The 12,997-nt window shown below is 38.1% G+C and overlaps 1 protein-coding gene across 4 annotated transcripts in view; it reads right to left on the bottom strand.

The window, feature by feature from the left end:
* Positions 1-12,997, bottom strand: part of TGFBR1 (transforming growth factor beta receptor 1) — a 67,288-nt gene that overhangs the window by 20,059 nt on the left and 34,232 nt on the right. For 2 of the 4 annotated variants that reach the window (XM_059071002.2, XM_067039760.1), the window contains exons 2-4: positions 11,464-11,709; positions 8,321-8,563; positions 2,759-2,989 (exon numbers count right to left, since the gene is read on the bottom strand). In XM_059071002.2, coding sequence (XP_058926985.1) covers positions 2,759-2,989; positions 8,321-8,563; positions 11,464-11,709 — 720 coding nt within the window. The remainder of the gene's footprint in view (positions 1-2,758; positions 2,990-8,320; positions 8,564-11,463; positions 11,710-12,997) is intronic. The other 2 variants (XM_059071003.2, XM_067039759.1) reach the window with 2 other exon arrangements.

Raw genomic sequence — 12,997 nt, 5'->3', positions numbered from 1 at the left:
AATGGGAGGTTTTCTGAGGTAACTGACAAGAGAGGTGGAAGGAAGAAGGACATATTAGAGGCTATGCCCACATAAAGGGTTGTCTAAGGTAGAATTAATTAAATCAGTATGAGAAAGATAAAAGGGGAATAGGGGGTGGGGGGGCTAGGTTCTAGGCAAAGTCCATTAACCCCTGACAAAGAAGAAAGGAGGTGTAGGGAAGAACCAGCAGGGTTGCCAGTTCCCATGGTAACCTCCAGATGACATTACCAGCTTGGCTGCTGCCTGAGCAAAAGGGAAGAGTTCAGGGCACAGCAGCAGGAACATTTTGTGTCGGTTAGTGTGTTTACAACTTGGAACAAGCCTAAAACATGCTGGGCCTGGGTAAGGGTTGAACCTCAAAATGCAGATTTGAAAGTCACCACTACCTACCATTGAGTTTGAAAGCAAAATTGTGGGTAAGTTCTTTGAGGAGAAATTACTATTTGTAGAATTAGAGCCTTCATATGTATTAAGAAGAGCTTCAGAAAACAAAAACACCTATTAAGAAATAAAGTCCAGAGTCACAGAATGCAAAGGTTATTTTAAGGGTTGGGGGAGAAGCTAAATGGTGTGGAAGACAGAAAGAAGTGAAAACTAAGGACTTGGTCAGACTATGATCACTGCTTTTGTTTTGTTTTTAAATTAAGTAATACTGAATTGGTAGTATCTATTGGTAATCCCTGCTTACATCCATCACCACCCCTAAGTCACAAAAAGCAGTAATCACACTTATACACCTCCTGGTTTGATGCAATAGAAATAATATGTAGAAAGTATGTAATATTTTCAGGAAACCAATAAAATAATCAGATTGTCTCTAATTTTAACTACTAGTTTTCAAATTATACAAGGAGCAAGTTCAGAGATACTATAAGAATTCAATTAGCAAATCTAGAATATGATAAGCCCTATAGGACAAACAATCCAGTTTCCTCAACAAATAAACTGCAAGAAGAAAAAAAAAAAGACAAAGGGGAACCCTAGTGATTTTAAGGGATTTAAGGTAAATATCAACCAAATGCAGTGGATCCTAAAGTGAATAACCAATTGTTAAAAAAAAGGGGGGCGGGGAGACCACTGCAGAAATGTGAAACTGACTAGATATTTGATGGCATTTTTAAAATTGACAATGGTAGTATGGTTATGTTTCACAAAAAAAGATTCCCCGTAATCTAAAGATACAAACTGAGATATTTATGGATGAAAAGATATGCTATCTGGGATTAGCTTCAAATAATTCAGAGGGGGCAGAGTAGGTGGAATCAGAGCTCAAATATGGTTGGCAGTGAGCTGATAATTGTTGAAGCTGGGTGATGGGAGTTCATTATATTATTCTCTGCTTTTTTATATACTTGAAATTTTCTATAAAAGTTTAAAAAAAGTAATGTTTGTTGTAAATAAATTTGAAAATACAGAGAAGCAAAAAGAAAAATCAAAATCACCTGTGAACACAAACTGAGATTAAACATTGTTAATATTTCAAAGAAATATTGTTGAAGAAAATGGGAAGGGGGAGAGAAGTAAAAAGATGACTATGGTTAGGGCCTTTAAAAAAGATAATGATAGGGCTTCCCTGGTGGCGCAGTGGTTGAGAGTCCACCTGCTGATGCAGGGGACATGGGTTCGTGCCCCGGTCCGGGAAGATCCCACATTCCGCGGAGCGGCTGGGCCCGTGAGCCATGGCCGCTGAGCCTGCGCGTCCGGAGCCTGTGCTCCGCAACGGGAGAGGCCACAACAATGAGGGGCCCGCGTACCGGAAAAAAAAAAAAAAAAAAAAAAAAGATAATGACAGCATTTTTTTTAAAAAATAGGAAAGCTGGGAAATACATTTGATTCAGGGTGGGTGTGATGAGAGTCAAGTTGTAATACTGGGTTGGCCAAAAAGTTCGCTTGGGTTTTTCTGTAACATCTCATGGAAAATCCCAAATGAACTTTTTGGCCAACCCAATACAAGCCTCTGACAAAAGCTGTAAAGGTAGCATTGTGGGCACTACTATATAACTGAAGCCAGGAAAGTAAATGAAGTGCAGTCTGAAGTCACTTTTCACAGTCACCTCTCATGCTGACTATCTACTGACATGGCTTCCTCACTTGCTTCAGCAATCTGATCTGCCCTCAGGCCTCAAGCATCTGTGTACCAGAGGCAAGAAAAGGTCCATATGGTTACTAAGGGCAAGGTGGTTTTGGAGAAACCATTTCTCTATTTAAGTGAGTTTACTTAAAAGATTAATCTATTTAGCCCTTAGCAATTTAAACACAGAATACGCTGAGAAGTTATTCTTACTCTCCCTATTCATAAGGTCATTAGGAAATATTAGAATACCCTAATGGTCAGGAAGAGATTAAAAGGAAACATATCTGAGCTCTAGCCTCTCAAAACTGGGCAACTAGAGTTTATAAATTTTTTTTCTACGTTATGACTATCCTCAGTAACTAACTTCCCAGAACAGAACCAAACTAACAAAAGCACGTAACCATTTTTTTTTTCTTTTTTTAAATAGCTCTTTACATTTTATAAAGCAATTAGAGGTTTAGGAACATGTTGTCAAGAGTCAAGAAAATCTTTTAAGAAGTTCCTGTTTCTAAAGGCTTCTAATATATTCTGTTTTACTTAATGGGTCTAATTTATATGATAAACATCCATTTCTCATCAAATATGACAATGTTTAATAGTCTTATTTGTGGAAAGGATTAAATATATTTTGTTACACTCAAAGGAGAAGCAAATGTTACTGACCTTTATTGTCTGCTGCTATAAATCCCAAGATGTTTTCATGACGTAACATGACGGTCTGATAAATCTCTGCTTCACGGAACCATGAACGTTCTTCTCTAGAGGAGAATATTTTAACAGCAACTTCTTCTCCTCTCCATTTTCCTCGCCAAACTTCTCCAAAACGACCTTTGCCAATACTTTCTTGTAACACAATAGTTCTCGCAATTGTCCTCTGAACAAGCAATGGTAAACCTAAAGATAAAAATAAATAGTATTCGACACAGACAATCAATATCAGTACCTGTTTCTAACACCACGATAGGCGTTAAAAGAGTGACTCAGAAAGGTTTAACTCCTTAAAGGAACTTACAATCTCACTGAGGAAATACAGAGTAAATTTGCAAAAACAATAATTCATGATAAAAGGAAAATAATAAATACAATAAAAGAATCCAGAAACTCCTGCCTAGAGAGTCAAGGTAGGCTTTAAAAGATAAGCTGAATTTAGACTGTCCCTTACAGAAGGGATAGGACCAAAGAAGACAAGGACGTAAGGTGTTTAGGTAGGAGGAATATGCAAGCAAAAGTAGAAGAAAGAAATGGATGATAGCTGCACCAGCTGCACCAGAATGTGAAGAGTACTGAATGCCTGGCTCAAGATGACCAATGAGAGCTGTGGGTGGAAGAGGAACTAGTAAACATTTCCATTCATTTCATGAATGGAAAGAAATAATTTAAAAATCTTATTTCAGAAAGATGAGTCTGGTAACAGTTTTACAAATGGGAGGAGAAAAGTGTGTAAGCACAAGAAATGTAGAAGTAAATTCTGGTCTAACTTTTTCTTTTGCGGTACGCAGGCCTCTCACTGTTGCGGCCTCTCCCGTTTCAGAGCACAGGCTCCGGACGCACAGGCTCAGCGGCCATGGCTCATGGGCCCAGCCGCTCCGCTGAATGTGGGATCCTCCCGGACTGGGGCACGAACCCGTGTCCCCTGCATCGGCAGGCAGACTCTCAACCACTGCGCCACCAGGGAAGCCCATCTGGTCTAACTTTTAATAAATCAGTAAAAATTATCACAGAAACCATTTCAAGACAAGCAATTTACCAATTTACGTACCAGGAACTGGCTGCCTAGGCAACACTAATATCTTAAGGAATGATGCCAAGTAACTTACCTTGGTGATGAGACATTGGCAGTTTTCTCACCAACTGAACTTGCCTTACTATAAAATACATTAATTTTAAATATTACCACACTTATTGCATTTACATAAAAGTATTTACTACCTACAAAATTTAAGTAACCCTATATTTGGGATTATTCCAATTCCCCATGGACTAAGAACTGTCAAATTATACTGACACAAAATATCAGTGTACATCATGTTCTACAGTATTTTATTTATACAGTCTAATACACATAAATTTGTGTCTCATAATCTATCTTGAGTTGCCTGCTAGATCAAATTAAACTAATGGAAGTAAATAAAATTATCTGGTCTCTTTGATTCTCTGGTGTGAAATACTTATAAATCCAAATGTTAAATCTTTAAGTTGTCTCTTTTCACCTTTAAGTTTCTCAAATAGATACTTCCTTCCCCTTGCTCTATCCATCCTCCCTACTTCCTGCAAAGTAGTTAGCAGTCTGTAAACAATTGTTTTTATAAGGAGACTGCTGGTTAAAAATAAATCTGTGAACAATCCTTATTTAAATCAAGGAGCTCTTTTGTATTATAAATAACCAATTCCTAATTATGTTGTTTACAGTAGACATTAACTTACTAAATTTTCTTAAAGCCTTTGAACAGGGCCACACCGTGTACTTAAAGATTTAAAGTATACTTAAGAGTTCATTTCAGGAGGCTGATCTGGAAGTTAGAAATGCAGGGAATAAAAGAAGAAAGGGAATAACAGCAAATGGGAAGTCTGAAAATGCCTGACACATTCAGGACTCACGCAGGGTCAAGAAAACCTAACAGGACAAAGAAAGTCTTTGTCTTCCTCTTCACAACTGGATTCTAGATGCAGAACTAGAATTAAAAATCAAATCTAGATTTATCATATTATCTGTATTTGGTTACCATAACCCACATGAAAATCTGAGCATTTTTTTTAAAGTAATAGTTTTCTTCTAAAGACAAAAATAAACAGGCCTAATTCAGATCTCTATATTCTCTGCTTTACTTCTGTACCTTTTAGAACTGCTTGAGAGAAAACTTCAGTAGGGAAACAGGGTCCAAGCACCTTTACATGCAGTGAATAACAGAAATAAGACCTGAAGGACATGCATGCATTAAAGAGATCATAAGCATGAATGAGACATAATACATTGGCCTAAGAGACACACACTCTCAAAAACTGGCACACAGGGGACTTCCCTGGTGGCGCAGTGGATGGGACTCCACACTCCCAATGCAGGGGTCTGGGTTCGATCCCTGGTTGGGGAGCTGTATCCCGCGTGAATGCCACAACTGGGGAGCCCGTGTGCCACAACTAAGGAGCTTGCCTACCAAAACTAAGACCCAGCACAACCAAATAAATAAATCTGGCACACATGTGCGTGTTCCCACATACTTTGCAATCTAATGACAGCTTAAATATGGGCAGATGCACAACCTGTGATTCAAATAAATGCAACAGGGATAAGATTAGCTTTAAGTTTAGAGCTAGGTGCCAGAACCCATCTCTCCATTGTCTCCCTGCAATTCCCAAGTTAAAAGTATAGTCTTTGAAAGAGAGAGATAGGGCCTTTCCTCAATTATGGTCATAGTACTGAGTAATAAACATTTGAATTCATCACATGTTTTATCTTTTCCTCAATAAGTGAAAGAACTAAAAAGGATATTATACACAGACATTTGACTTATTCAGAGGCATGAGTCCCATTCATAAAATGGCATTCAGGCTTTTTAATAAATAGAAGGAAGAGCAATGGAATTTTTGCTGTCATTCAGCAGAAGATAGCTTCTATCTGGATAAATCTGAAAGCCATTAACACAGAATAAACTATGACAGGGAAGGAGGCCTTAAACTAGCTTTTTTGTACAATGCAGCAAATTCATACTGTATATCAGATTTTTTTTCCAAATATCTTTTCAATGAGAATAACACCTGTCATTTGGATATAACTTTACAATCTACCAAGTGCTTAAGTGCTTTCACACAAACATCTCGTTTCATTTGAACCTCACAACAATCCAGTAAGGTACACTGGGCAGGGTTCATTACTTTCATTTTAAAGATGAAATAACTCAGGCATGAGACATCAGCTAACTGCCCAAAGCCACAGAGCTGGCAAACAATGCAGACAAGTTTTTTCAGGGTGTAAAAGGAGGCATGAAAGGAGGGAGAGAAGCTTTCAGACCATAGAGCTGGGTCCCTGACAGATCTAGAAATATAGATAAAATGGAAAAAGAACAATTCCATTCTTTACTACAATTCCATTCTTTACTTCGTATCTGTATCTTAAAAGGTAAATAAATATATTCTTATTCAAAAACAAACTGCCATCCAGACAGCAATTTCTTTTAATCCTTTAGGTAGGCTTGCTCTCCTTGAGGCCTGATACATACCACTGTGCCAAGTGGAATGAGCTGCTTTGATTTCCCTGGGTGTAAGTGTGACAACAAGAGCAAGACCAAGGGATTAATTCCAAATGATCTAAAGCCACCCTAATTTTCTGTGACTTTGGCCCTTATCATATTTTTTTGGTCCAGGTTAGCTTCTAGAATGAGCCAAATATTCTTTGGGAACCCTTTGAACTAACTCAGAATCAAAGGGGAACCCTAAAATAATCTCTCTCTGCTCCTCCACCACTCCTGCCCAGAGACTGTCACATCTTCAGTACTAAGGCTGCTCCATCTCAATCCAGCCAGTCACTGCCTCCCTCCTCACAACAGTCACAAGGATCCCTAAAGGCTGCCTTAAGAGACCCGGGCTCCACCGTAAGCCTGTATGTATCCTAGCAGTCATGGGCAGAACTCACTTACTGAATATGTACAGGCCAAATTCTGCAGAAGAAAACTTTATGTCATGAAATCAGTTTCTTCATATTTAAATGAATAAACATACATACATATACATGAATATACCTTCATTCCCTTAAAGACATTTGTCATTATGTGAACTTTCTGTATCATCAGATGTGATTTTGTGCTTCAGAGTCATATTCCTCCCCCAGTCACAATTTCTGCTTTAAAGTTCCTTCAGGGACTTCCCTGGTGGTGCAGTGGTTAAGAATCTGCCTGCCAATGCAGGGGACAAGGGTTCGAGCCCTGGTCGGGGAAGACCCCACATGCCATGGAGCAACTAAGCCTGTGCTCCACAACTACTGAGCCCGTGTGCCACAACTACTGAAGCCCACGCACCTAGAGCCCGTGCTCCGCAACGAGAAGCCACCGCGATGAAGAGTAGCCTCCGCTCGCCACAGCTAGAGAAAGCCTGTGTGCAACAAAGACCCAATGCAGCCAAAAAATAAAATTAATTAATTTAAAAAACCAATAAAGTTCCTTTAATCACTTGATTATAAAATTCATGAAATTTTCATTATACATATATTTTAAATCTTTTTATCCATGAATCTAGCCCTTATTTGAAGTTAATTTATACTTTTTAAAGGACAGTGCATCGCATTTAAAAGTCCTAACAAACCACTTTAAGTATTATTATCAACAGTATCTGTCCCATATTTCTGATGAGGAAACAGAAGCCCAAGGAGAAAACATGGTTTAACCAAGATCAGACAGCCAATCAATGACAAAGCTTGCACTGGAATCTAGATCTCTTAATTCCTGGCTAGGAATTAAGTGTCAAATTACAATACTGTAGAGGATAGGAGTCTTCTTATCTTAGTATCCTTCCAAAGCACATGAAAGAAAAAGTAAAAAATCCCTTTTTGATTTAAATATGAAGCACTGATTGCTATGCCAAAATTTGTTTCAGGTAATTAGATAATCTATTTCTGATCCCACAAAAATCAAAGAGAACTGAGAAAAGCAAATACCAGAAGGGCCATGGATCCATAAAGCTATATTAAATAACAAAGTGGTCAGACTTTTTTCTAAGTGAGAAAATGACTAAAAATTCATTAGTTTAATAAAAAAACTAGGCCTGAGCCAGAGACAGCAATTTAATGTTGAAAAAGCAAATAACCTTCACAATTCCAAACATACTCTCGTCATGCCTGCTTTCAATACAAAAATAAAGCTGCTAAACAGTCCTGAAGGGAATGGGTAAACTGCAGATTATTTGAACATCTGTGAACTTCAGCCTCAGCTACAGAGGAATAACTGTCCTTATTCTCACAGAGTCATGAGAAGGTGAGAATGTTTTGAAAGTTACACAAATGTGAAGGTGACTTACTTTTACTGCTCAAGTAAGTCAGTCAGTTCTATTTGTCCTTACTAAACTAGCCGTGGTCAGATACAGACCTAGCTTAAAGACCTTTATTAGGTTCAAAGCTGGCGTAGTATTCACACTATCCCAAGTTTTAACATACTAAGCCAACTGGCTTAGCCAACTAATAAATAACACAGTTAATTTTTAAAAGACATCTTAGGAAAAAGAAAAAAACAAATACATTACCTGATCCAGAACCCGATGTTGTCATATCATAAATTAAATCTTTTAACGTAGTACCCTCTGAAATAAAGGGGCGATCTAATGAAGGATCCTCTTCATTTGGCACTCGATGGTGAATGACAGTGCGGTTATGGCAGATATAGACCATCAACATGAGTGAGATGCAGACGAAGCATACTGGTCCAGCAATGACAGCTGCCAGTTCGACAGGACCAAGGCCAGATGATGGCTTTCCTGGAAAAGGGCCTCAAGTGAAATAAATATCAACAACAATAACACTGTAGGCGGCATCCACAATTTCCTAAATCCTCCACATTTCCTGCAGTTGGCCACTACCACCATTAGTCAGAGCCTCATCACAGTAGTTCATAGAGCTCAAACCCGTAACAAGTGAAGCACTTAATCTTCTCCCATTGGCTCTCCTTTTATGATCACCAGCTCTGTCAACATCCACTTAGTCTTCCTGAAGTCTTGAGCCATCCCCTAAATAACAAGGCCAGCTACCACAAACACTGTAGGACAACCCCCCACCGCACTTAGCCCTCTCAGATCGCTAATAGAAGAACCAATAATCTGGAACAACTCCCATTAAATATTTAAGTCATTGTCTTCTTTTTCTTTTTTTAAAAAAAGTAGTTTGGCTTATCTTCTTATTCCAAGGCTAGTATATGCTCATAGCATGAAAAAAAAATTAAAAAGTATAAATACAGATGAGCAAAATTTAAAAAAAAATTAACTACAGCCTCACCATCCCCCCAAACTCACCTGTGCATATATCTCCACCAATTTTTTTCATGCAAAAATATATCATTTTTTATAGTTTGCATGTGTATACTTCCTAATTTTAATCATTTAGACTTTTAAAGATCTTTTTAAAATAATCTCTTTTAACAATTAACAATTTGCATTGTTTCAGAAACACATTAATTACAACTATTTTGGCATTCATTCTGACACGTGCTGGTTCATGGCTCACCACCCTTTTTTTCACATCACATCTTTATCATTCTTAAGATCTTTATTTCCATTGATTTCATATGATACAGAATCCTAATTCTAGTAATTCCTTTCAGAAAGAGTATATGGGTCCTTATACACTGAATACTTAATTATCTAAAGATGCTTGTTGCCTTTATATATGAAAAATCTTGGCTCATCCTAAGAATTTTGGGTAACAAGCAATATATGATATTCCATTGCCTTCTGGTATTTAAAAAAAGCAAAAAAATCTGAACTTTTTTTTTCCTTTTATAGGTAACCAATGTTCACTTGTGCTGAATGTGTGCACAGTTTTTCTTTATTCTTGAAAACTGATAGTTTTTTCATTATATATATTTTGTTACATATTTTAAAATTAATTTTACATAGTATTTCTTCTCTCTTCTGTCCTTTTGCCTTTTCTGGTTTTATGCTAAGCATATTGGATCACCTAGATCTGTCCTCTATGTCTCTTAATTTGCTCACCAACTGTCTTTTTCTCTGAATTGTAACACAATTTCTCAAGTTTGTCTTGCTTTAAGCTTGTCTCACACTTGACAATAAAGTTACAACATCCAGTCTGCTGTTTACTTTCAATACTGCATTTTTAAAAATAATTCATCAATTGAGCTTTTCATCTGAAAGTGATCTTAACAACTGTGAAATGTTCTCATTTCATTGTGAACAACTGAAAACAGACCTTGGACTGTCTGAAAGTTCTTCCCTAACGTGTTGTAAGTGTATTTCATAGGATGACATCTACTCTCATTTATCCAGTTCAGTTCACTTCTTTTGAACCATGGAATCTTTCCATTTGGTAAATGCTTTTGCTGTCTGATTATCAGGGACCTGGGAATGAGGTATTTGTATATTTTAGCATTAAAAATAAAGTGAGCTCTTCATAAGGTTCTGTGAGTCTCCATTCTGATATTTCAAACCATTTCAAACAATAGAAATGGGAAATTCTGGAATTATCATTCTCCTTCTCATATTAGAATTGCAGATGCCTATATAAAAGTCAGAAAAATTACAGTCTGACAGAGCTTTGCCACAGGGACCTTCTCTATCTTTGCCACAGGGACCTTCTCTATCATGCTGAAGACTTGGTTTTACTTTGCTGTTATCACTCAAACTAGGTGGAGGACTGCCTTCCTTCTACAACTGGCAGGACTGGCCTTTTTCCTCTGAACTACAGCAGTGCTTCCTACTTTAATTAGCATGATGCCTAGACCAACTCTGAGTGGAAAGTGAGCACTGAAAGCAGGTGCTTCCTAAAGGAGAATTGAGAGTTTGCCCCTGTAGCCTAGCCTCACATCCAGCCCCTCAGCTTAAGGTATTGGTGGGATTCTGCAAGAGGGTCTTTCACCTACTTCTTTTCCTATAGTTAGTCAGTTCTTCACTAGTCTGTAATAATCTGCACTATAAACTGCAGAGTTCCTCACAACTATAGGCATGTGAGTGGCATTTCTTCCATTAATTCTCTTAGCATTAATATAGGTTTTCCTCATTTTTGTATTCCTTTGATTATTATAGTAGGTATTTTTGATTTGGGGAAAGTGCCAGAAGAGTTAAACAGATGAGCTCAGACTGGCATCGTAAATCAGAACCTTAAAATTAATCTAATCCTAAGCATTTATGAAGCTTTCAAATTCCTGGCTCTTCCAGGACATTTTAAAATGTAAACTATGGTGAAGGACCAAATACCTAGAAATCATATATAATAATTTATACATAAAGGTCATAAGGCAAGGTGATATTACAAAATGAAGGCACCTGGACTGTTTAGTGCTGCTCTCAATTCCCGCCCATTACTGACTGCTTTAAAAGGCTGGAGCATTATACAAGGAAAAAATTTCACTCTGAGGACAAAGTAGGGATACTCTGAGGACATATTGCTATGGTGGGCTTTATCAGGATTCTCTAAAGGAGGCTACCCTTTTAGGCACAACAGACCTCAGAGAAAGTATCTCAGAACCACCTTCTCAAACAACACACATGCAGGAGTCAGGATCTTGGCTACCCTTATAACTACTACTTTGGACAAGTTACTTCTTGCCTCTATACTGAATAAACTGGGATAGACAATTTCTAAGATCCTTTCCAGCTCTAAAATCATAGTCTAAGAGCTTTTCTTGTAGTATCAAGAAAAAACTTATACAACAACTTACCAACAGTTGGGAGTTCTATTTTATTGCAATGGTCCTGATTGCAGCAATATGTTGTAGTAACAGACCCAGTTTTTGAAGATGGTGCACATACAAATGGCCTGTCTCGTGGAATTAGATCGATTTCAGCTATACACATGCTATTATGTATAACTTTGTCTGTAGTCTCTGTGACAGAGACAAAGCAGAGCCCATCTGTGACACAAGTAAAATTGTCTTTTGTACAAAGATGGCAGAAACACTGTAATGCTGTGGGGAAAAGAAAAGATCTTATCAGAAAAAATTCTCAAGTTTAACAATTTTAAATTATCCCATATTCTCTGTACTAATACATTCCTGATTCTATTATAATTATACAATTTATTTGCTGTGTTCAAAAAACCAAACTCTTTCTTAACCTCAGAAGTTCCAAATTCTGTTCAGAAGCACACATAGGTAGGAGCCAGACATGCTGAAATTTGGACCCAGGCTTTTTCCTAAAACTTTCGGCTTCCAAGTATAGAAAAACTGTTACGTGCAATTACATCAATGTAAGGCAAGCATTTGCCCTCCCATTTGAAACAAAGTACACTGAAATTTATAAAGGTTATACTTATTGGTCCAAAACTAGGCATTCATATATTCCCCCGACTGGGGAGCAATGTGAAAATACTACCACCTCCTCACTGTAGGTTGGAAATGTCAGGGTAAGTTTATGGTAACGGAGTAATGGAAACAGATTTGTATTGAGCCAGACATTCCTTTCTCCTTTGCAAACCCCCAAAGGACATGTATCTTCTAACCAGGATTAGGGTACTTTCTCATACGCAAGGTAACAATACATATGTGCTCCAATCACACAGGCAACTGGCTACAGAAATGACTGGAGAAACACTAACTCCATGCCCACTTTTATCTATTTGATCTTTATACTCAACTTAAGGGAAGTCTTCTAATTATCACCAACAGCTTCCCACACATACACACAACCTTTCACTAAGCTCTCCAAGATTAAGTGTTCCCTGAGCATACACTGCTTACCAGAACTGTTATTTTTTTCCTCTCCCTCATGATCCATCCACATCTAGAACTAGGCCTGGTACACAGCAACATTCAAAAAGTGCTGAATGAGTGACAGATCACTAGGACAGATCATTCAAGGACTAGTGTCCTTGAGTCCAATCAAACTTTACAATTACATGTTGGTAAGGGAAAAGGAAGAGTCCAGGTTTACAGAATGGCCATCTGTGATGAGAGGTCTATTGTAACTAGAAAAAGAGTGGCTAGGTGGGCAGGCCAGAAGAAAGCTAGCTAACTCTGAACAGCTAACGAGGTGTGCAGGAAAGGGTTCACTCAGCAGGCCCAAGTTGCTCAAACCTTGCACATCCCAAGAAAGGCCTGTCTTCAGGACTGGCCCTTGGCCAGTTCCTGGGAGATGAGCTCTGACACCTTGAAATATTCTCCCTGATAAGAATGCTGCAAACCCTTTGTGACTGAGCCCCAATAAAACCCCTACACACCAAGGCTCTGGTGAGCTTCCCTGGTTAGCAACACTTCA

The sequence above is a fragment of the Kogia breviceps genome, chromosome 8 (genome assembly GCF_026419965.1).
Source record: "Kogia breviceps isolate mKogBre1 chromosome 8, mKogBre1 haplotype 1, whole genome shotgun sequence".
In the NCBI taxonomy this organism is placed as follows: domain Eukaryota; kingdom Metazoa; phylum Chordata; class Mammalia; order Artiodactyla; family Physeteridae; genus Kogia; species Kogia breviceps.
The sequence above is the reverse complement of the archived record's forward strand: the minus strand, read 5'-3'. Positions and strand labels throughout refer to the sequence as shown.